The sequence below is a fragment of the Andrena cerasifolii genome, chromosome 8 (genome assembly GCF_050908995.1).
Source record: "Andrena cerasifolii isolate SP2316 chromosome 8, iyAndCera1_principal, whole genome shotgun sequence".
Taxonomy (NCBI): Eukaryota; Metazoa; Arthropoda; class Insecta; order Hymenoptera; family Andrenidae; genus Andrena; species Andrena cerasifolii.
The window spans coordinates 7965849-7989998 of NC_135125.1; the positions used below are offsets into that span (position 1 = coordinate 7965849).

Below are 24150 nucleotides of genomic sequence, written 5' to 3' on the forward strand. Positions count from 1 at the left end.
TTTCATCGAGGGAATCCAGTACCGAGTGGCTTTCATCCCAACGTATACCAAAGCCTAGCTCTTGATGAACGCTGTTTCCGTGTTAGCCTGTCAACGTTTAAGTATTGAGCCGCAATAAAACCTTGCTGCACAACCTTTTAGGGAGTACTAGCTCGCGATTTATCGTATAAGATATTCCTTGCATTAAATACAGTCCGTTAGCGATTATCGCGCGCGCGCTGGTTCGTAAAGTGGCTCGTTGAGAAACGAGACCGTTGGCTGAGAATTATGAACAGAAATACTGGGCGTGTCGCTTACAGAGGTAGGGGGAACTTTCCTCCTTAAAAGATCTGTGCGTGAGAATTACTCGCTGCCTGAATCGCGCTAACATTTTTACTATTAGTTTACATAAAGGTAGCAAGGGGGAACTTTCCTCCTTAAAAGATCTGTGCGTGAGAATTACTCGCTGCCTGAATCGCGCTAACATTTTTACTATTAGTTTACATAAAGGTAGCACTGGTTCGCTAAGAAGTCGAACGGGGACTCTTCTTTAAAATAATGAAGACGATCTCAGCACCATTATCCTACAAGGACAACTAATCTTGCCCGCGGACGCGCGCAAGGGTATTTGACAAGAATTAAACTTTGGTGCACGACGTGGTTCACGTGCGTAATAAATAAGTTGCTGCATCGTAGTGTTAGGTCGAGTGGCCAGATTCGAATTAAGTATGCGGTTAAGCGAGCTAAATATTTACTTGGAGAAATCTAATAGGAACGAATCGCAGGTGGAACCGTCGCGCATTCACTTTTATCTAGGGTGTTGTCTATCACCGGTCTGTAGTCGATGGACACCTGGAAAACGTAATTTTTATTTTGTAGAATCGTAGAGACGGCCGCGGCGCTTTGCATACCGGGCGATTTGTTAGCAGTGGTACGTACTTCTCCCGTTCTTACGTTCAGTTTCGTCAGGGTGTGCTTTCGCCAGTGTTGGTCCAATGGTTTTGGTTGCTGCTTCTCTACTGGTTTGCTGTAGTCCAACTCATCGTTTCTGTCTTTGAAATCCTCGCGCGCGTGTGCCCCGCGACTTTCCTTCCTGTTCTCGGCCGCCACTATTGTCTGCATCGCGTTGACCATCAGATTTTGTAACTCGAGGGTCTCCACCAGGTCAGAGTTCCATATCATGGATTTGTCCGATACTTTAACGTCGTCCAGTTTCTTGTAAAGGGCAGACATCTTCTGGCATCCTAGTAGAATTCGGAATTAATTTACAAACATGCGTGCTTCATAGTCAAGTTGAACACAAGCGTTCATCAAGGGTTTACCATCTTTCAATGTCTCGGCCGTTCTAAACACAGCCGCGTGCGTCTGCATGGTTTTCTGCATGCTCAATCTCAAGTCCGCGGTAGGAATGTTACCCTTCGCGTTTCTCACCCAATCCAAATTCGCCACACTCTCTTCTCCAGCGTTCTAAAAAAATTGGATCGCTTTTAGCAGCTTCTATGTTATGTAACCTATTGTGGTGGATGGTAATACCTACAGGTCGAAGAGGCCCGATAGATTCTGCCGGCTTATTCTCTGCCGCTATTGTCTTGGCGCACGCGCGCCCAAACACGACTAAATCTAACAAGGAGTTTGCACCGAGGCGGTTGGCGCCGTGGACAGATGCAGAGGCGGATTCCCCGCAAGCGTAGAGTCCGGGCACGACTTTATCTTCGTTGTTCTGCCTTGTTAGAACCTGGCCCTTGTAATTCGTAGGTACTCCTCCTGTAGGATCAAATTGTCACGTAGTAGCGCTGCATTGATATTTGGTGGATTATATATCTTCTTTGTCGTTATTATTTATTATTCGTTCTAAAGTTTGCTGTGCTATAGTGCCAATCATTTTGGGGTACATTAAGGGGCCGTCCTTAAAATACGTAAGGGTAATTTTGGAGATTTCTTATCCCCTCCCTCCCACGGTATAAGAATTCAGTATAAAATTTTTTTTTAATGTCGAAACAAAATCACATACCCATGTTATAATGCACCGTGGGTATTACGGGAATAGGTTCTCTAGTCACGTCAACTCCTGCAAATATCATTGCCGTCTCTGAGATCCCAGGTAATCTGGCTGCCAATTGTTCGGGAGGCAAGTGATGCAGTTGCAAATAAATATGATCTTTTTCGGGTCCAACGCCTCTGAATCAGGAAAATAATTTTCAATCGTGTAGGTAAATTGATAGAAGTTATGTAACATTCGTACGGGGGCTAGTGATAATTCATTCCACTCTGATCCATTGCTAAAATACCATCATTCGCACTAAAATATTTACTCGTGAAATGCCCATCGTTTCTAGAAAAGTTTTTATAATATTGTATGCTTTATTGTATTCCCACTTTGAAGAAACACAGTGTTGTATGTATTTGCAATTCCATGTGCTCCTCCGATTTAATTTGTAAACCTCGGAACGCTATGATCATCTAGCGTTAACACACATAGGCCGGTATTCATAGTCGCTACTTATTCTTAAGCAAATGCTTAAGGGGGTAGACACGTCACGTGACCTGGCCACTTCTCGCTGTTTCATTTGCTCTCCGGAGACATTACTTTGTGCCATCTCTTTCGACGGCATGTTCTCCTGTTACAAAGTCATGATTGTTCGTTTTTCGTACTTATATGAGCAGATTTTGGTCTGGGAGAGGTCTCATTCGAAAGAAGAAGATTCAATGCGGAGCGCTCTGCTCATGGTTCAACGAGATTGTGTTGATATGTAATAATATCAGTGTCCAAAGTAAAGCAAAAGTCGACAAAATATACCCGCAGAATCCAAGCATTTTTAGGTCACTAAAAGAGTTTTGTGACTCAAACGGTGAGCAGAGCGCTCCGCATTGAATCTTCTTCTTTCGAATGAGACCTCTCCCAGGCCAAAATCTGCTCATATAAAAACGAAAAACAAAAAATCGTGACTACATTCCCAAATAAGAGTTCCGCCATATTGGCGATAATACGTAGCAAGTCACGTGACAAATTTAGTTGAGGTAGTAGATACGAGATGGCGCCTACTCGGGAGGACTGCCAACGTGGATTCATAGTAAAACTGAAGCGATAGCTGGATATACGAGCCACAATAAAAGCATGATGGAGTCAATGTATGACATTTTCGGACGATTGTAGGTTAGGTTATATTCATTTTAGGCATACATTGACATAGGAACTGCTGGGAATTGTATACATTTACTAAATTAATGCTTTTATCGTTACATATACATCACTTGAAATCGCTGTCGTATTTATGTCATAGTAATTCAGGCAGTTAGAACAACAACGGCCTAACCTACATTAAAAAAAAATTTCCTATTGTACATCGATGGCTTACAATTAGTGCTAAACAATTACAATGCACAAAATTGGGCTTTGTAACAGGAGAACATGATGTCGAAAGAGGTGGCACTAAGTAATGTCTCCGGAGAGAGAATCGAGGATGCCTTCGAAGCTGAAATTCAGAATACCTCTTTTCGCTTCATGTTCTCCTGATACCTGGGCCAAAATCTGGCAATAATTTTCAGAATGCACAAAATTGGGCTTTGTAACAGGAGAACATGATGTCGAAAGAGGTGGCACTAAGTAATGTCTCCGGAGAGAGAATCGAGGATGCCTTCGAAGCTGAATTTCAGAATACCTCTTTTCGCTTCATGTTCTCCTGATACCTGGGCCAAAATCTGGCAATAATTTTCAGAATGCACAAAATTGGGCTTTGTAACAGGAGAACATGATGTCGAAAGAGGTGGCACTAAGTAATGTCTCCGGAGAGAGAATCAAGGATGCCTTCGAAGCTGAAATTCAGAATACCTCTTTTCGCTTCATGTTCTCCTGATACCTGGGCCAAAATCTGGCAAAAATTTTCAGAATGCACAAAATTGGGCTTTGTAACAGGAGAACATGATGTCGAAAGAGGTGGCACTAAGTAATGTCTCCGGAGAGAGAATCGAGGATGCCTTCGAAGCTGAAATTCAGAATACCTCTTTTCGCTTCATGTTCTCCTGATACCTGGGCCAAAATCTGGCAAAAATTTTCAGAATGCACAAAATTGGGCTTTGTAACAGGAGAACATGATGTCGAAAGAGGTGGCACTAAGTAATGTCTCCGGAGAGAGAATCGAGGATGCCTTCGAAGCTGAAATTCAGAATACCTCTTTTCGCTTCATGTTCTCCTGATACCTGGGCCAAAATCTGGCAAAAATTTTCAGAATGCACAAAATTGGGCTTTGTAACAGGAGAACATGATGTCGAAAGAGGTGGCACTAAGTAATGTCTCCGGAGAGAGAATCGAGGATGCCTTCGAAGCTGAAATTCAGAATACCTCTTTTCGCTTCATGTTCTCCTGATACCTGGGCCAAAATCTGGCAATAATTTTCAGAATGCACAAAATTGGGCTTTGTAACAGGAGAACATGATGTCGAAAGAGGTGGCACTAAGTAATGTCTCCGGAGAGAGAATCGAGGATGCCTTCGAGGCTGAAATTCAGAATACCTCTTTTCGCTTCATGTTCTCCTGATACCTGGGCCAAAATCTGGCAATAATTTTCAGAATGCACAAAATTGGGCTTTGTAACAGGAGAACATGATGTCGAAAGAGGTGGCACTAAGTAATGTCTCCGGAGAGAGAATCGAGGATGCCTTCGAGGCTGAAATTCAGAATACCTCTTTTCGCTTCATGTTCTCCTGATACCTGGGCCAAAATCTGGCAATAATTTTCAGAATGCACAAAATTGGGCTTTGTAACAGGAGAACATGATGTCGAAAGAGGTGGCACTAAGTAATGTCTCCGGAGAGAGAATCGAGGATGCCTTCGAAGCTGAAATTCAGAATACCTCTTTTCGCTTCATGTTCTCCTGATACCTGGGCCAAAATCTGGCAATAATTTTCAGAATGCACAAAATTGGGCTTTGTAACAGGAGAACATGATGTCGAAAGAGGTGGCACTAAGTAATGTCTCCGGAGAGAGAATCGAGGATGCCTTCGAAGCTGAAATTCAGAATACCTCTTTTCGCTTCATGTTCTCCTGATACCTGGGCCAAAATCTGGCAATAATTTTCAGAATGCACAAAATTGGGCTTTGTAACAGGAGAACATGATGTCGAAAGAGGTGGCACTAAGTAATGTCTCCGGAGAGAGAATCGAGGATGCCTTCGAAGCTGAAATTCAGAATACCTCTTTTCGCTTCATGTTCTCCTGATACCTGGGCCAAAATCTGGCAATAATTTTCAGAATGCACAAAATTGGGCTTTGTAACAGGAGAACATGATGTCGAAAGAGGTGGCACTAAGTAATGTCTCCGGAGAGAGAATCGAGGATGCCTTCGAAGCTGAAATTCAGAATACCTCTTTTCGCTTCATGTTCTCCTGATACCTGGGCCAAAATCTGGCAATAATTTTCAGAATGCACAAAATTGGGCTTTGTAACAGGAGAACATGATGTCGAAAGAGGTGGCACTAAGTAATGTCTCCGGAGAGAGAATCGAGGATGCCTTCGAGGCTGAAATTCAGAATACCTCTTTTCGCTTCATGTTCTCCTGATACCTGGGCCAAAATCTGGCAATAATTTTCAGAATGCACAAAATTGGGCTTTGTAACAGGAGAACATGATGTCGAAAGAGGTGGCACTAAGTAATGTCTCCGGAGAGAGAATCGAGGATGCCTTCGAGGCTGAAATTCAGAATACCTCTTTTCGCTTCATGTTCTCCTGATACCTGGGCCAAAATCTGGCAATAATTTTCAGAATGCACAAAATTGGGCTTTGTAACAGGAGAACATGATGTCGAAAGAGGTGGCACTAAGTAATGTCTCCGGAGAGAGAATCGAGGATGCCTTCGAGGCTGAAATTCAGAATACCTCTTTTCGCTTCATGTTCTCCTGATACCTGGGCCAAAATCTGGCAATAATTTTCAGAATGCACAAAATTGGGCTTTGTAACAGGAGAACATGATGTCGAAAGAGGTGGCACTAAGTAATGTCTCCGGAGAGAGAATCGAGGATGCCTTCGAGGCTGAAATTCAGAATACCTCTTTTCGCTTCATGTTCTCCTGATACCTGGGCCAAAATCTGGCAATAATTTTCAGAATGCACAAAATTGGGCTTTGTAACAGGAGAACATGATGTCGAAAGAGGTGGCACTAAGTAATGTCTCCGGAGAGAGAATCGAGGATGCCTTCGAAGCTGAAATTCAGAATACCTCTTTTCGCTTCATGTTCTCCTGATACCTGGGCCAAAATCTGGCAATAATTTTCAGAATGCACAAAATTGGGCTTTGTAACAGGAGAACATGATGTCGAAAGAGGTGGCACTAAGTAATGTCTCCGGAGAGAGAATCGAGGATGCCTTCGAAGCTGAAATTCAGAATACCTCTTTTCGCTTCATGTTCTCCTGATACCTGGGCCAAAATCTGGCAATAATTTTCAGAATGCACAAAATTGGGCTTTGTAACAGGAGAACATGATGTCGAAAGAGGTGGCACTAAGTAATGTCTCCGGAGAGAGAATCGAGGATGCCTTCGAAGCTGAAATTCAGAATACCTCTTTTCGCTTCATGTTCTCCTGATACCTGGGCCAAAATCTGGCAATAATTTTCAGAATGCACAAAATTGGGCTTTGTAACAGGAGAACATGATGTCGAAAGAGGTGGCACTAAGTAATGTCTCCGGAGAGAGAATCGAGGATGCCTTCGAAGCTGAAATTCAGAATACCTCTTTTCGCTTCATGTTCTCCTGATACCTGGGCCAAAATCTGGCAATAATTTTCAGAATGCACAAAATTGGGCTTTGTAACAGGAGAACATGATGTCGAAAGAGGTGGCACTAAGTAATGTCTCCGGAGAGAGAATCGAGGATGCCTTCGAAGCTGAAATTCAGAATACCTCTTTTCGCTTCATGTTCTCCTGATACCTGGGCCAAAATCTGGCAATAATTTTCAGAATGCACAAAATTGGGCTTTGTAACAGGAGAACATGATGTCGAAAGAGGTGGCACTAAGTAATGTCTCCGGAGAGAGAATCGAGGATGCCTTCGAAGCTGAAATTCAGAATACCTCTTTTCGCTTCATGTTCTCCTGATACCTGGGCCAAAATCTGGCAATAATTTTCAGAATGCACAAAATTGGGCTTTGTAACAGGAGAACATGATGTCGAAAGAGGTGGCACTAAGTAATGTCTCCGGAGAGAGAATCGAGGATGCCTTCGAAGCTGAAATTCAGAATACCTCTTTTCGCTTCATGTTCTCCTGATACCTGGGCCAAAATCTGGCAATAATTTTCAGAATGCACAAAATTGGGCTTTGTAACAGGAGAACATGATGTCGAAAGAGGTGGCACTAAGTAATGTCTCCGGAGAGAGAATCGAGGATGCCTTCGAAGCTGAAATTCAGAATACCTCTTTTCGCTTCATGTTCTCCTGATACCTGGGCCAAAATCTGGCAATAATTTTCAGAATGCACAAAATTGGGCTTTGTAACAGGAGAACATGATGTCGAAAGAGGTGGCACTAAGTAATGTCTCCGGAGAGAGAATCGAGGATGCCTTCGAAGCTGAAATTCAGAATACCTCTTTTCGCTTCATGTTCTCCTGATACCTGGGCCAAAATCTGGCAATAATTTTCAGAATGCACAAAATTGGGCTTTGTAACAGGAGAACATGATGTCGAAAGAGGTGGCACTAAGTAATGTCTCCGGAGAGAGAATCGAGGATGCCTTCGAAGCTGAAATTCAGAATACCTCTTTTCGCTTCATGTTCTCCTGATACCTGGGCCAAAATCTGGCAATAATTTTCAGAATGCACAAAATTGGGCTTTGTAACAGGAGAACATGATGTCGAAAGAGGTGGCACTAAGTAATGTCTCCGGAGAGAGAATCGAGGATGCCTTCGAAGCTGAAATTCAGAATACCTCTTTTCGCTTCATGTTCTCCTGATACCTGGGCCAAAATCTGGCAATAATTTTCAGAATGCACAAAATTGGGCTTTGTAACAGGAGAACATGATGTCGAAAGAGGTGGCACTAAGTAATGTCTCCGGAGAGAGAATCGAGGATGCCTTCGAAGCTGAAATTCAGAATACCTCTTTTCGCTTCATGTTCTCCTGATACCTGGGCCAAAATCTGGCAATAATTTTCAGAATGCACAAAATTGGGCTTTGTAACAGGAGAACATGATGTCGAAAGAGGTGGCACTAAGTAATGTCTCCGGAGAGAGAATCGAGGATGCCTTCGAAGCTGAAATTCAGAATACCTCTTTTCGCTTCATGTTCTCCTGATACCTGGGCCAAAATCTGGCAATAATTTTCAGAATGCACAAAATTGGGCTTTGTAACAGGAGAACATGATGTCGAAAGAGGTGGCACTAAGTAATGTCTCCGGAGAGAGAATCGAGGATGCCTTCGAAGCTGAAATTCAGAATACCTCTTTTCGCTTCATGTTCTCCTGATACCTGGGCCAAAATCTGGCAATAATTTTCAGAATGCACAAAATTGGGCTTTGTAACAGGAGAACATGATGTCGAAAGAGGTGGCACTAAGTAATGTCTCCGGAGAGAGAATCGAGGATGCCTTCGAAGCTGAAATTCAGAATACCTCTTTTCGCTTCATGTTCTCCTGATACCTGGGCCAAAATCTGGCAATAATTTTCAGAATGCACAAAATTGGGCTTTGTAACAGGAGAACATGATGTCGAAAGAGGTGGCACTAAGTAATGTCTCCGGAGAGAGAATCGAGGATGCCTTCGAAGCTGAAATTCAGAATACCTCTTTTCGCTTCATGTTCTCCTGATACCTGGGCCAAAATCTGGCAATAATTTTCAGAATGCACAAAATTGGGCTTTGTAACAGGAGAACATGATGTCGAAAGAGGTGGCACTAAGTAATGTCTCCGGAGAGAGAATCGAGGATGCCTTCGAAGCTGAAATTCAGAATACCTCTTTTCGCTTCATGTTCTCCTGATACCTGGGCCAAAATCTGGCAATAATTTTCAGAATGCACAAAATTGGGCTTTGTAACAGGAGAACATGATGTCGAAAGAGGTGGCACTAAGTAATGTCTCCGGAGAGAGAATCGAGGATGCCTTCGAAGCTGAAATTCAGAATACCTCTTTTCGCTTCATGTTCTCCTGATACCTGGGCCAAAATCTGGCAATAATTTTCAGAATGCACAAAATTGGGCTTTGTAACAGGAGAACATGATGTCGAAAGAGGTGGCACTAAGTAATGTCTCCGGAGAGAGAATCGAGGATGCCTTCGAAGCTGAAATTCAGAATACCTCTTTTCGCTTCATGTTCTCCTGATACCTGGGCCAAAATCTGGCAATAATTTTCAGAATGCACAAAATTGGGCTTTGTAACAGGAGAACATGATGTCGAAAGAGGTGGCACTAAGTAATGTCTCCGGAGAGAGAATCGAGGATGCCTTCGAAGCTGAAATTCAGAATACCTCTTTTCGCTTCATGTTCTCCTGATACCTGGGCCAAAATCTGGCAATAATTTTCAGAATGCACAAAATTGGGCTTTGTAACAGGAGAACATGATGTCGAAAGAGGTGGCACTAAGTAATGTCTCCGGAGAGAGAATCGAGGATGCCTTCGAAGCTGAAATTCAGAATACCTCTTTTCGCTTCATGTTCTCCTGATACCTGGGCCAAAATCTGGCAATAATTTTCAGAATGCACAAAATTGGGCTTTGTAACAGGAGAACATGATGTCGAAAGAGGTGGCACTAAGTAATGTCTCCGGAGAGAGAATCGAGGATGCCTTCGAAGCTGAAATTCAGAATACCTCTTTTCGCTTCATGTTCTCCTGATACCTGGGCCAAAATCTGGCAATAATTTTCAGAATGCACAAAATTGGGCTTTGTAACAGGAGAACATGATGTCGAAAGAGGTGGCACTAAGTAATGTCTCCGGAGAGAGAATCGAGGATGCCTTCGAAGCTGAAATTCAGAATACCTCTTTTCGCTTCATGTTCTCCTGATACCTGGGCCAAAATCTGGCAATAATTTTCAGAATGCACAAAATTGGGCTTTGTAACAGGAGAACATGATGTCGAAAGAGGTGGCACTAAGTAATGTCTCCGGAGAGAGAATCGAGGATGCCTTCGAAGCTGAAATTCAGAATACCTCTTTTCGCTTCATGTTCTCCTGATACCTGGGCCAAAATCTGGCAATAATTTTCAGAATGCACAAAATTGGGCTTTGTAACAGGAGAACATGATGTCGAAAGAGGTGGCACTAAGTAATGTCTCCGGAGAGAGAATCGAGGATGCCTTCGAAGCTGAAATTCAGAATACCTCTTTTCGCTTCATGTTCTCCTGATACCTGGGCCAAAATCTGGCAATAATTTTCAGAATGCACAAAATTGGGCTTTGTAACAGGAGAACATGATGTCGAAAGAGGTGGCACTAAGTAATGTCTCCGGAGAGAGAATCGAGGATGCCTTCGAAGCTGAAATTCAGAATACCTCTTTTCGCTTCATGTTCTCCTGATACCTGGGCCAAAATCTGGCAATAATTTTCAGAATGCACAAAATTGGGCTTTGTAACAGGAGAACATGATGTCGAAAGAGGTGGCACTAAGTAATGTCTCCGGAGAGAGAATCGAGGATGCCTTCGAAGCTGAAATTCAGAATACCTCTTTTCGCTTCATGTTCTCCTGATACCTGGGCCAAAATCTGGCAATAATTTTCAGAATGCACAAAATTGGGCTTTGTAACAGGAGAACATGATGTCGAAAGAGGTGGCACTAAGTAATGTCTCCGGAGAGAGAATCGAGGATGCCTTCGAAGCTGAAATTCAGAATACCTCTTTTCGCTTCATGTTCTCCTGATACCTGGGCCAAAATCTGGCAATAATTTTCAGAATGCACAAAATTGGGCTTTGTAACAGGAGAACATGATGTCGAAAGAGGTGGCACTAAGTAATGTCTCCGGAGAGAGAATCGAGGATGCCTTCGAAGCTGAAATTCAGAATACCTCTTTTCGCTTCATGTTCTCCTGATACCTGGGCCAAAATCTGGCAATAATTTTCAGAATGCACAAAATTGGGCTTTGTAACAGGAGAACATGATGTCGAAAGAGGTGGCACTAAGTAATGTCTCCGGAGAGAGAATCGAGGATGCCTTCGAAGCTGAAATTCAGAATACCTCTTTTCGCTTCATGTTCTCCTGATACCTGGGCCAAAATCTGGCAATAATTTTCAGAATGCACAAAATTGGGCTTTGTAACAGGAGAACATGATGTCGAAAGAGGTGGCACTAAGTAATGTCTCCGGAGAGAGAATCGAGGATGCCTTCGAAGCTGAAATTCAGAATACCTCTTTTCGCTTCATGTTCTCCTGATACCTGGGCCAAAATCTGGCAATAATTTTCAGAATGCACAAAATTGGGCTTTGTAACAGGAGAACATGATGTCGAAAGAGGTGGCACTAAGTAATGTCTCCGGAGGAGAGAATCGAGGATGCCTTCGAAGCTGAAATTCAGAATACCTCTTTTCGCTTCATGTTCTCCTGATACCTGGGCCAAAATCTGGCAATAATTTTCAGAATGCACAAAATTGGGCTTTGTAACAGGAGAACATGATGTCGAAAGAGGTGGCACTAAGTAATGTCTCCGGAGAGAGAATCGAGGATGCCTTCGAAGCTGAAATTCAGAATACCTCTTTTCGCTTCATGTTCTCCTGATACCTGGGCCAAAATCTGGCAATAATTTTCAGAATGCACAAAATTGGGCTTTGTAACAGGAGAACATGATGTCGAAAGAGGTGGCACTAAGTAATGTCTCCGGAGAGAGAATCGAGGATGCCTTCGAAGCTGAAATTCAGAATACCTCTTTTCGCTTCATGTTCTCCTGATACCTGGGCCAAAATCTGGCAATAATTTTCAGAATGCACAAAATTGGGCTTTGTAACAGGAGAACATGATGTCGAAAGAGGTGGCACTAAGTAATGTCTCCGGAGAGAGAATCGAGGATGCCTTCGAAGCTGAAATTCAGAATACCTCTTTTCGCTTCATGTTCTCCTGATACCTGGGCCAAAATCTGGCAATAATTTTCAGAATGCACAAAATTGGGCTTTGTAACAGGAGAACATGATGTCGAAAGAGGTGGCACTAAGTAATGTCTCCGGAGAGAGAATCGAGGATGCCTTCGAAGCTGAAATTCAGAATACCTCTTTTCGCTTCATGTTCTCCTGATACCTGGGCCAAAATCTGGCAATAATTTTCAGAATGCACAAAATTGGGCTTTGTAACAGGAGAACATGATGTCGAAAGAGGTGGCACTAAGTAATGTCTCCGGAGAGAGAATCGAGGATGCCTTCGAAGCTGAAATTCAGAATACCTCTTTTCGCTTCATGTTCTCCTGATACCTGGGCCAAAATCTGGCAATAATTTTCAGAATGCACAAAATTGGGCTTTGTAACAGGAGAACATGATGTCGAAAGAGGTGGCACTAAGTAATGTCTCCGGAGAGAGAATCGAGGATGCCTTCGAAGCTGAAATTCAGAATACCTCTTTTCGCTTCATGTTCTCCTGATACCTGGGCCAAAATCTGGCAATAATTTTCAGAATGCACAAAATTGGGCTTTGTAACAGGAGAACATGATGTCGAAAGAGGTGGCACTAAGTAATGTCTCCGGAGAGAGAATCGAGGATGCCTTCGAAGCTGAAATTCAGAATACCTCTTTTCGCTTCATGTTCTCCTGATACCTGGGCCAAAATCTGGCAATAATTTTCAGAATGCACAAAATTGGGCTTTGTAACAGGAGAACATGATGTCGAAAGAGGTGGCACTAAGTAATGTCTCCGGAGAGAGAATCGAGGATGCCTTCGAAGCTGAAATTCAGAATACCTCTTTTCGCTTCATGTTCTCCTGATACCTGGGCCAAAATCTGGCAATAATTTTCAGAATGCACAAAATTGGGCTTTGTAACAGGAGAACATGATGTCGAAAGAGGTGGCACTAAGTAATGTCTCCGGAGAGAGAATCGAGGATGCCTTCGAAGCTGAAATTCAGAATACCTCTTTTCGCTTCATGTTCTCCTGATACCTGGGCCAAAATCTGGCAAAAATTTTCAGAATGCACAAAATTGGGCTTTGTAACAGGAGAACATGATGTCGAAAGAGGTGGCACTAAGTAATGTCTCCGGAGAGAGAATCGAGGATGCCTTCGAAGCTGAAATTCAGAATACCTCTTTTCGCTTCATGTTCTCCTGATACCTGGGCCAAAATCTGGCAATAATTTTCAGAATGCACAAAATTGGGCTTTGTAACAGGAGAACATGATGTCGAAAGAGGTGGCACTAAGTAATGTCTCCGGAGAGAGAATCGAGGATGCCTTCGAAGCTGAAATTCAGAATACCTCTTTTCGCTTCATGTTCTCCTGATACCTGGGCCAAAATCTGGCAATAATTTTCAGAATGCACAAAATTGGGCTTTGTAACAGGAGAACATGATGTCGAAAGAGGTGGCACTAAGTAATGTCTCCGGAAAGAGAATCGAGGATGCCTTCGAAGCTGAAATTCAGAATACCTCTTTTCGCTTCATGTTCTCCTGATACCTGGGCCAAAATCTGGCAAAAATTTTCAGAATGCACAAAATTGGGCTTTGTAACAGGAGAACATGATGTCGAAAGAGGTGGCACTAAGTAATGTCTCCGGAGAGAGAATCGAGGATGCCTTCGAAGCTGAAATTCAGAATACCTCTTTTCGCTTCATGTTCTCCTGATACCTGGGCCAAAATCTGGCAAAAATTTTCAGAATGCACAAAATTGGGCTTTGTAACAGGAGAACATGATGTCGAAAGAGGTGGCACTAAGTAATGTCTCCGGAGAGAGAATCGAGGATGCCTTCGAAGCTGAAATTCAGAATACCTCTTTTCGCTTCATGTTCTCCTGATACCTGGGCCAAAATCTGGCAATAATTTTCAGAATGCACAAAATTGGGCTTTGTAACAGGAGAACATGATGTCGAAAGAGGTGGCACTAAGTAATGTCTCCGGAGAGAGAATCGAGGATGCCTTCGAAGCTGAAATTCAGAATACCTCTTTTCGCTTCATGTTCTCCTGATACCTGGGCCAAAATCTGGCAATAATTTTCAGAATGCACAAAATTGGGCTTTGTAACAGGAGAACATGATGTCGAAAGAGGTGGCACTAAGTAATGTCTCCGGAGAGAGAATCGAGGATGCCTTCGAAGCTGAAATTCAGAATACCTCTTTTCGCTTCATGTTCTCCTGATACCTGGGCCAAAATCTGGCAATAATTTTCAGAATGCACAAAATTGGGCTTTGTAACAGGAGAACATGATGTCGAAAGAGGTGGCACTAAGTAATGTCTCCGGAGAGAGAATCGAGGATGCCTTCGAAGCTGAAATTCAGAATACCTCTTTTCGCTTCATGTTCTCCTGATACCTGGGCCAAAATCTGGCAATAATTTTCAGAATGCACAAAATTGGGCTTTGTAACAGGAGAACATGATGTCGAAAGAGGTGGCACTAAGTAATGTCTCCGGAGAGAGAATCGAGGATGCCTTCGAAGCTGAAATTCAGAATACCTCTTTTCGCTTCATGTTCTCCTGATACCTGGGCCAAAATCTGGCAATAATTTTCAGAATGCACAAAATTGGGCTTTGTAACAGAAGAACATGATGTCGAAAGAGGTGGCACTAAGTAATGTCTCCGGAGAGAGAATCGAGGATGCCTTCGAAGCTGAAATTCAGAATACCTCTTTTCGCTTCATGTTCTCCTGATACCTGGGCCAAAATCTGGCAATAATTTTCAGAATGCACAAAATTGGGCTTTGTAACAGGAGAACATGATGTCGAAAGAGGTGGCACTAAGTAATGTCTCCGGAGAGAGAATCGAGGATGCCTTCGAAGCTGAAATTCAGAATACCTCTTTTCGCTTCATGTTCTCCTGATACCTGGGCCAAAATCTGGCAATAATTTTCAGAATGCACAAAATTGGGCTTTGTAACAGGAGAACATGATGTCGAAAGAGGTGGCACTAAGTAATGTCTCCGGAGAGAGAATCGAGGATGCCTTCGAAGCTGAAATTCAGAATACCTCTTTTCGCTTCATGTTCTCCTGATACCTGGGCCAAAATCTGGCAATAATTTTCAGAATGCACAAAATTGGGCTTTGTAACAGGAGAACATGATGTCGAAAGAGGTGGCACTAAGTAATGTCTCCGGAAAGAGAATCGAGGATGCCTTCGAAGCTGAAATTCAGAATACCTCTTTTCGCTTCATGTTCTCCTGATACCTGGGCAAAAATCTGGCAAAAATTTTCAGAATGCACAAAATTGGGCTTTGTAACAGGAGAACATGATGTCGAAAGAGGTGGCACTAAGTAATGTCTCCGGAGAGAGAATCGAGGATGCCTTCGAAGCTGAAATTCAGAATACCTCTTTTCGCTTCATATTCTCCTGATACCTGGGCCAAAATCTGGCAAAAATTTTCAGAATGCACAAAATTGGGCTTTGTAACAGGAGAACATGATGTCGAAAGAGGTGGCACTAAGTAATGTCTCCGGAGAGAGAATCGAGGATGCCTTCGAAGCTGAAATTCAGAATACCTCTTTTCGCTTCATGTTCTCCTGATACCTGGGCCAAAATCTGGCAAAAATTTTCAGAATGCACAAAATTGGGCTTTGTAACAGGAGAACATGATGTCGAAAGAGGTGGCACAAAGTAACGTCTCCGGAGAGCAAATCAAAGAGCGAGAAGTGGCGCAGATGTTTCGAGACAGTGACTGTTTAACGAAGAGACGCAGAATTTTCGAACGCCTCTTGAAAGGCCTGCGCCTCTTATTTGCAACTTTAAGGCGATGCCTTTGAAGCTGAAATAGCCACTAAACATTTGTTGTCATATAGCATATATTTAGGTTATATTTTCTGTCATTTCGAGGAGCCGACCACATAATAATCACGCGCATCCAGTCTGCGCATTTTCACTAGCCCAATTCAACATTCAATACAATTTTGTATATATAATGTTTGTTGATAACTGCTTTCTGCAGAGGACGTGTAATAAGTGTATTTCATGTTCTGTTTCGGTGCTTTGCTAATAAAAAAATGTCTAACCTAACAAATTTCATTTTCTGGGGACATTCCCTCATCTATTTTCCCTTTTCACTTAGAATTCCTTACTGCTAACGTAGAATATTGTAGCATAAGCACATTTCAAGTAATTAAAATGTACAATGAATTTTCTACGTTTACAGTACCAGCCGACTTTCCGTTTAAATTTTTATAAGTATAACGGAACAGCTGAGAATTTCTTTCCTTATTCAGAATAGAATACAGTAAATAGCAAACAGCTCCCTCTCGCGTTCACCGGGTAATCGTCGATCTATCGGTATTACCATTTCTATGCAGAAAAAACTGCTGTAATACCGACCTGCCGAATCGGCCAGGTCACGTGACGTGTCTACCCCCTTAAGCATTTGCTTAAGAATAAGTAGCGACAATGAATACCGGCCAATAAATTAACATTCGCTTTTCAAAACGTGCAAAGATGGAAGAACCTGTTAATTTGCATTCCGAGATTCCAGATCGATTACAGAGGTCCTGCAACTCGTGATGCAACGACCTTCAACAACATATTCATTTATTGCTTTTAACAGGCTCTTAAAACTTTGTTTAAGTGGATGGACCAAGTCCCATTCAACGAATGCAGTGTTACAAAAATTTGTTTATTTATTCGCGTTCTGAGAGCCTGAATTTCTTGCAGAAGTGTTATAAATCATTATGCAACGATTTTGAGCAGCAATATTATTCATTTACTGTTTTTAAAGGTGTTTAAGAAAACATGATCAATTGTCCTTTTAAAACTAATAAATTTACGGTATTGTTGCTCAAAATAATTACGCAGTAAGCTGCAATATATTGTGAAGCTACCAGATCCTCCGAATTAGGATAAATATATAAATAAACAATGTTTTATCACCCTGCATAAGGTGAATGGAGCGCTTTAATTCACATATGCACCGCTAGGTGGATATAGTGTTCTCGGTTCATAAATCGAACGAATTTTTGAAACTACAATATGCATAGATACTTGACATAGAAATAAATAAATAAAAGGGCATTAGTTCATTAGTATCACATATTATTAAAGCACTTCTTGATCCAGAAATTAAGAAAGGAGTACGTGGAATTGCAATTGCATAAAGCAGGGCACTTCTTTCGACAATAAATGTAAATATTGGCTATGAAAATATAATCGAATGATCGTCTTTCTTAAGCAATAATCGACGTAACATAAATTGAAATCATAGCTTGAATGATTTTTAACCTTTAGAGGGCCGGGATTTTTCATTGAAATTGTAAATTTTATTTACTAAAAATTGATGCATATATACCACCAAAATGGCCGACAAAGTATCCAAATTCTTAGGTGGCCACTGTGGTGGCCAGCCCGGCCCTCTAAAGGTTAAATACTGACGCTTCTGCACCAACACCCTTCATGCATTCATGGTAGAGTATCCCAGAATCATGTAAAAAACAAGGTGCAAATTTCTTATGTTATAAAATCCTTTCCCATAAATAGTTAAAATTCCACTACACATTTTCCTTGCACTTCTCTAAGTACAGTAGAGCGTCAATTACCCGAACCAAAAAATCAAAGATTATTTTAAAAAATAAACTTCGTTAACATTAACTGTATATACTATGTGTTGTACACATATATTTTGCGAAATATTCATTACATTTCAAATTATAGTAGTAATAGTCTTGTATTTAATAAGTAACTTTAGGTGTAATTCCTACAGTTATAAACCGAGATGCATGCTTCGTTCTCCGAACTGTTCGATTATCCGCGCAACTCGATTTTCCGAACCACTTCGGTCCCAATTAGTACGGATAATTGCCGCTCTACTGTAGTATTTAACCAACACCACATTCTTTCCATATGTATAACATTAAATACACGTATCATGCGGTTACGTGAAACATGTATTAACTTTTAACGGCAGTAGAGGAGACCTTCTATTATATGCAATTTCAGATAAGAAAAGTAGCCCATAAGTAACCCATTTAATAAGTTAGATACCGCGCGCAATACCTTGAAAACGAAGCCTCGCATTGAAAAATGGTAAAAAGCTTCTATTTATTTGGACACGAGAGATGGGAATGCTCTTGTTTGCCGCGTGATTCGGGGATAGTTCGTACGCACCATTCCTATGACTCACCTGCCTTCCCGGATTTCAATGGTCATAGACCTAGATACTACATCCCTAGAGGCTAGATCCTTCGCAACTGGTGCATAACGTTCCATAAACCTTTCACCTTCGCTATTCACGAGGTAGCCTCCTTCACCGCGGCTGCCTTCCGTGATGAGACACCCGGCACCATATATTCCTAGAATGAAAGATCAATCACAGATCCGTTACGTTCGGGCTCGAGCATAAAGCCGAGAATCCACCGGGAAGCTAAGCTATGCTATGCGATGCTATGTTTTAACGTAGCTTTTGTGGAAACGGTTCCATAAGAATGTATTGAAGCTAATTTTTTTTAAAAGGAGCAGGACATAGCATGGGATAGCATAGCATCGCATAGCATAGCTTAGCTTCTCGGTAAATTCCCGGCTTAAAGCTTTGAAGCAACGCTCGGGTGTTAGTTCCATACCAGTAGGATGAAATTGTACAAACTCCAAGTCCTGATTAGGCAAATTAGCTCTTGAAACCATGGCAGTGCCATCACCAGTGCACGTATGAGCGGATGTGCACGAGAAGTATGCACGTCCATAGCCTCCGGTTGCTAGAACCGTGTTTTTAGCATGGAAGCGATGGAGAGTGCCATCTTCTAGGCAAAGAGCGAGCACTCCTCTGCACTCTCCATCTTCCATGAGCAAGTCCAAAGCAAAGTATTCGACGAAGTAATTGCAGTCATAGCTCAGTGACTGGCCGTACAGAGTGTGAAGCAAGGAGTGACCTGTCCTATCAGCTACGCAGCAACATCTGTGAGCTTGGCCACCTTTCCCAAACTTGAGAGACTGCCCACCAAAAGCTCGCTGATAAATCTTGCCTGTAATGAAACAAATAACTCAGCTGCAAATTTTACAACCGATCCCTGATACAATTATGCCTATTCGTATAATTATGTATCAAAATTGAAGTTTCTTTATAATCCTTTAAACAATATAAAGGGTGTTCCAAAAGTAAAATTCTATATACCATTATGAGAGCAACGTTCACATTGTTCACAGACGTGTAGCAATGTTTAGACGCATGGCAACCGTAAGAAGTGATTTGTTGTTTTTAAATGTCAGGAAAAATTTTTGTATTAGTTTCTCCTCTGGTACTGTAATAAATTTTCGCGACGATACTGTCTTTCTTGTCAAATATGCAGATACATTAATGTAAACAGTAAGATTGCGCACACTTTAACTATGGATAACAGTGATAAACAAGAGCAAAACCATGATGAATCTAACAGTGCGGGGAATGAGAAAGACGAGTCACAGGAGAGGTAGAAAGCGGCTATCGGTAGCACGCATGAAAATTCTTGACTAAGTAGTGATACTATTGCTTCGATATTTCTAGAATAAATTCAAAACCATATTTCACGCCCAAGCAAAATCAAAGTGGATGTCCCCACTCTCGTTCTCGATCACCGATCAATATCAGAAGCCCTATACAGTGGAGGAGCTCCAACGCTTTTGTAAATTTTCTGCACGAGTTTAGACAGGTAGGACGAGTACAAATGAAACATTCACAGAACCTGTTATCGGGAGGTATCCGACGTTTACAGAATTTTACCAGTCCGAAAAGCAGAAGGATATTTCAATTAGCTGGCGAGAGATGGAGGCAAATGTCCCCTAAAGAAAAACAACCATTCGTATGGGCCGCTGCGGGTATTCGGAGCAGGCTAGTGAATCAGCAGAGGAACGAGGAAGTGAATAAATCAAATAAGAATACAGAAGAGAGTAAGAAGGAGACCCCAAGAGGGAAACAAACAAGGAGGATTAAAAAGTCGGAAAGAAACAGCAAGGTTAATTCGTCATACATTCAGAGCAACTACAGGTCTCTACCATTTGTAAATAAAACAGAGATAACGATGCACAATAAGCATATGTTTATTGTAGAAACGGCAACAAGTTAAGAAGAAGAATAACACTTCTGAATCGGACACCGATTCAGCCACCTCTGGTACAGCTGGCTCGAGAACAAGCGGAGATATTTCGAACGAGAGTTCTTAGAGAGGCGTTGGTTCTGTAAACGTGTTTGTACGTACGATCGATTCATCGTTCAGGAATATTCTGCGTTATAAAACTGACTTCATCCAGGACCATATTAAATTGCCTCTCGTAATGAAGTATAACGCAAAACTAGTCTAAGTGTGATTTATAAAAATATTACCATCCGAAGTTCGACTGAAAGGCATTCCACAATTTTCCAATTCAATGACCGCCTTCGGGGCTTCGCGAGTCATGTAATGAATAGCGTCCTGATCACCCAGCCAGTCTGATCCCTTAACAGTATCATACATGTGCCACTGCCAGTTATCATCCTCCATATTACCCAAAGCAGCATTGATACCTCCTTGAGCAGCTACTGTATGCGACCTTGTCGGAAATAACTTAGTAACCACAGCTGTTTTAAATCCCTCCGCTACCAAGCCGTAGGCTGCGCGTAATCCTGCTCCGCCGGCACCCACGACAACGGCATCGTAGGTGTGATCCACTAGCGGGTACTGTTTAGAGATAGCGTCAGAAACTTTTGCAGCCCTGCCGTCTGGTGTATAATGGAACTTACGATTTCCAATAACAGGTAATCCCAAGTTATTCTGAAACGATGCGAAACCAACTTGGGAAACTCTCCTGGAACTTATATAGCGTGCTTTAGAACTATACATGAAACTCCAAGCAGTTAATAGGATCCATGAGGGGAAAGGAAAAAAGGTTCTAATAAAACAGGATTGCACGCCAATTGAATTTATGATACTTTTTTTTGATACTGTTTTTATGTACAGCCGGGAATCCACCAGGAAGCTAAGCTGTTATGGGATGCTACTCTATGCGATGCGATGCTATTCTATTCTATGCTATGCGATGTTATTCTATGCAATACATTCTTGTAGAACCGTTTCCACCAAAGCTACATTAAAACATAGCATCGCATAGCATAGTTTAGCTTAGCTTTCTGGTGGATTCCCGGCTTAAGTTTTTGTGAATCGTAAAACAGCGGTACTTTATACCGCGGTACGCACTGTGCGCACGTTACAATCTTGAGAGTTCAGCAATTAATGGCTGACCTCAAAATGAATGTTACGTGAGTAATGAACAAGAAATCGTATTAGCTTCTACTAACACTTGCGGCGATACCAAGATTCATTTCAAGTAGCAATTGTTTAAGCGATCCTGTATGCAGAGATCATCTTTATTTCCTCCGTAGTACACGTGTCAATTTACAAAAGATTACTTCAAAGTACCGAGTATCTGTGTATGGGTGTGCAAGTAGCAATGCAGAATTGGCAACTCGGTTGTATCACAGGACTTTACATAATCTTTGTAGTAGAACAACTAAATATCTCAGGAACAATTAGTTCATGGGCCTTGATTTATTAAAACTTTATCTCTTTATGTAAGTTCTGTTACTCGGTTGAATTTTCACTTACAGTTCTATACAACCCTGTATATACTCTGTACGTAGTTGCAAAACCATAATCAGATCTTGTGTCTACACTGCATGCATACATGTATATGTTGTGTGACATATATAGTGTCGTTAGTGCATTGCATTAACGAGCTATTTATAAATCGTGAAACGGTTTTAGAAACCCAACTTCGAAAAAAAAGCAGCACGACTATTGTTTAAGTTATTACAGAACGCGAACTAATTTAACGAATAATTCGAGTGACAGCTGACTTTTTATATTTCGAAATATGTCGAGAGATATATCGGTTCCCACTAAATTCGAAATAACGCACAACTTTCGACAAGTAACTCATAAATAATGTTTTTTCGACGAAATCGTAAGAACAGTACACCAAGTAAGTGGTCAAATAATTTATTTATTTAGCTTGGTTGAAATTTACAAAAGATACGAATTTCGACAATCACTATACGTACAGGTAATACCTATCTAATAATACAACAAACAATTCGCATTACTAACATTTATGATACAGGAATAATGAGTCGTTAGGAAGATTAAGGTTAACTAAGGCACACATCATTCTGCCAAAAAGCGTGGTGAACACGTACACAGGGTTAATTGACTACTAACGCATTATCGACGCATCTGGAAACATTACTTCCTCGACTGGAATTACGCGTGTAACAAGGAGGATTTCACAATACGACGAACGCATGTCTCCCAACATGCGAAATTCGCCACATGGAGACTACAGGAAGCGATACATGCACAGTTTCAATCCTCTATCACCAAAGAAAGCTCTCGGACGGCAACAAAAGATATTTGCAACGCAACGCGTTTCGCAAAGCACCGCTAAATGCGGTATAAATTAACGGGACCAGGATTATCTAACATAATTTCTACCATTCTCATCCGTGCAATGAGCAGAGCGGGATTACAGTAAAGCTCAACGAAACTGGAGGGCAGTAAGGCGATTAAGTTCGTGACGAGCGAGGAATCGTAATTTAAAGTGTGCAATTTCCCGCTAATGCAAACTTCCCGTGCCGGCTGGGCTCGTCCGCAATTATAATTGATCTTCCAAACTGTAATACACGGCGGACGATAGTAGTTTCGTATCGCGTTCAGCTTCGATATCAGTCCAGGGGTAAAATAAGCTGTTGTCCGGCTGGCACGGCGATAACGGAAAATTCGAAGCGGCCGTTGCTAATTGAGAAGAGTGAAAAGTGCATTGTCGTGGGGAAACCGGCTGGCTCGCGGGGTGGCGCGTACGAAATGAGGGAAGTGCGGTAAAAAAAGACACTCGACGTCAGAATCGTCTGCTAAACGTTTCGTGGTCCCCCTCGGACGCAGCCAACTCGCCTTCGATCGTCGCGCTTTCATCGTACATTTGACTTTTTCTATCGTTTCCAGGGGATCGCCTCGGCCGTGGAAGTTTGGTCGCGAGGAGATCTTTGCCGACCCAACCGACACGGGTAGACGTTGCACGATACGCGTGTGTGCTTGGCAAAACTTACGTAATTGATCGGCATAGAGAATCGCACAGCCGAAGGTGCATCGTCGCCGGGATAAAAATTATGTAACTTAATGAAAAACGCCTTACCAACGTTGTCGTGCGAGTATTTCTCGCCAGTAACGACGACAGCTTCAACAGGCCGCTCATCCTGCCACGACCCGACGTACCTGCGGCGTATTTTACGTTTTTAACCGGGACCCGTGCAGCTCTTCGTGAAACGCGCGACTCGGCTACACCGTGCAACTAACCCCAATTTTTCTTCAACTTCACTCCCGCACTTCTTGCACGGCGACGTGAAGCGTTCGAGTCGGTTGAGTACCGACTACTGGCGGAAGCTCTCAGATGTTACCAGTGCTGCCAATCGTATCGCCGCGAGATAACCTCACCTCTCGGGCACGCGTTCATTTCACGTTTCAGCGTCAATCGGCGATTGCTTTTCCTCATCGCTCCATTCAACCACCCGGCGATACGCCCTCGAGCCGAGGCCAGCCCCGCAGCTCGCGGAATTTCGTGGCTCGCGTCGTGCGAAAGTGGACGACCGTTGGCGGGAAAATTGAATGATACCGCGAAAGAAATAAATGTTCAAGCGGTTCTCATTTTACCCTACGCGCGGACGGGGTGCTAACGGTACCTCGAATTTTCGGATTATTCTATCGCTCGCGCTTGCAACGGGGAGAATCCTCGCCGCGGCCCGCACATTGTATTCCAGAAGTTCGCCTGTAGTTTAAATATTATTTATCACGGAAGGTGTGACTAATGCAAATCCTAATCGATAAGCGTACGCGCGGCTGTGCGGACCGGTGAAAGGTGAACGTATGGTCGAGAGGTAACACCGTTTGCATCTGAAAGTTTTAGAAAGACCTTTGTCGAATTCGAATTGGATCGCTCGTTAGGCGATATAGAGGACGATGCTCGATTATCAAGCGTGCACGTTACAGGTATCGCGGCTAGACGGAAACCTCGGGTCACGCGCACAATTGCCTGTTTGCGCTTTAAATCATGCAGCGTTCGGTCGCGCGAAAAAATCTCACGCTTTACGAGGTTGTTAGCACAGTTCGTAACGGAGCTCGC

The 24150-nt window shown here is 42.5% G+C and overlaps 2 protein-coding genes across 3 annotated transcripts; one reads left to right on the forward strand and one right to left on the reverse strand.

Annotated features, from left to right (window-relative positions):
* Positions 1-724: 724 nt before the first annotated feature.
* LOC143372471 (succinate dehydrogenase [ubiquinone] flavoprotein subunit, mitochondrial-like) lies at positions 725-23492 on the reverse strand. The gene is made up of 9 exons (XM_076818647.1): positions 23167-23492; positions 20327-20753; positions 18594-18992; positions 18158-18326; positions 1991-2157; positions 1517-1743; positions 1302-1446; positions 919-1223; positions 725-831 (listed from the first exon to the last, which is right to left on the reverse strand). Exons 1-9 carry the CDS (start codon positions 23224-23226, stop codon positions 745-747), a joined length of 1986 nt encoding a protein of 661 aa, XP_076674762.1. The 5' UTR covers positions 23227-23492; the 3' UTR covers positions 725-744.
* LOC143372499 (uncharacterized) lies at positions 19031-20302 on the forward strand. Of its 2 annotated transcripts, XM_076818700.1 has the most exons (4): positions 19034-19436; positions 19511-19655; positions 19719-19958; positions 20053-20299. In XM_076818700.1, the coding sequence occupies exons 1-4, from the start codon at positions 19357-19359 to the stop codon at positions 20164-20166; spliced, it is 579 nt and encodes a 192-aa protein (XP_076674815.1). In that variant the 5' UTR covers positions 19034-19356; the 3' UTR covers positions 20167-20299. The 2 variants fall into 2 exon arrangements, with proteins under 2 accessions (XP_076674814.1, XP_076674815.1); XM_076818699.1 differs by having other exon boundaries at positions 19031-19436; positions 19511-19958; positions 20053-20302.
* Positions 23493-24150: the final 658 nt, after the last annotated feature.

Coding starts and splice junctions, on each gene's coding strand:
- LOC143372471 (XM_076818647.1), bottom strand. CDS start 23,226: ATGAGCGGCCTGTTGAAGCTGTCGTCGTTACTGGCGAGAAATACTCGC. Junction 2,158..18,157: donor ATTGAAATCCGGGAAGGCAG/GTGAGTCATAGG, acceptor TTCCTGATTCAG/AGGCGTTGGACCCGAAAAAG. Junction 832..918: donor TGAACGTAAGAACGGGAGAA/GTACGTACCACT, acceptor TACGTTTTCCAG/GTGTCCATCGACTACAGACC.
- LOC143372499 (XM_076818699.1), top strand. CDS start 19,357: ATGGATAACAGTGATAAACAAGAGCAAAACCATGATGAATCTAACAGT. Junction 19,437..19,510: donor AAAGACGAGTCACAGGAGAG/GTAGAAAGCGGC, acceptor CGATATTTCTAG/AATAAATTCAAAACCATATT. Junction 19,959..20,052: donor AGTCGGAAAGAAACAGCAAG/GTTAATTCGTCA, acceptor TGTTTATTGTAG/AAACGGCAACAAGTTAAGAA.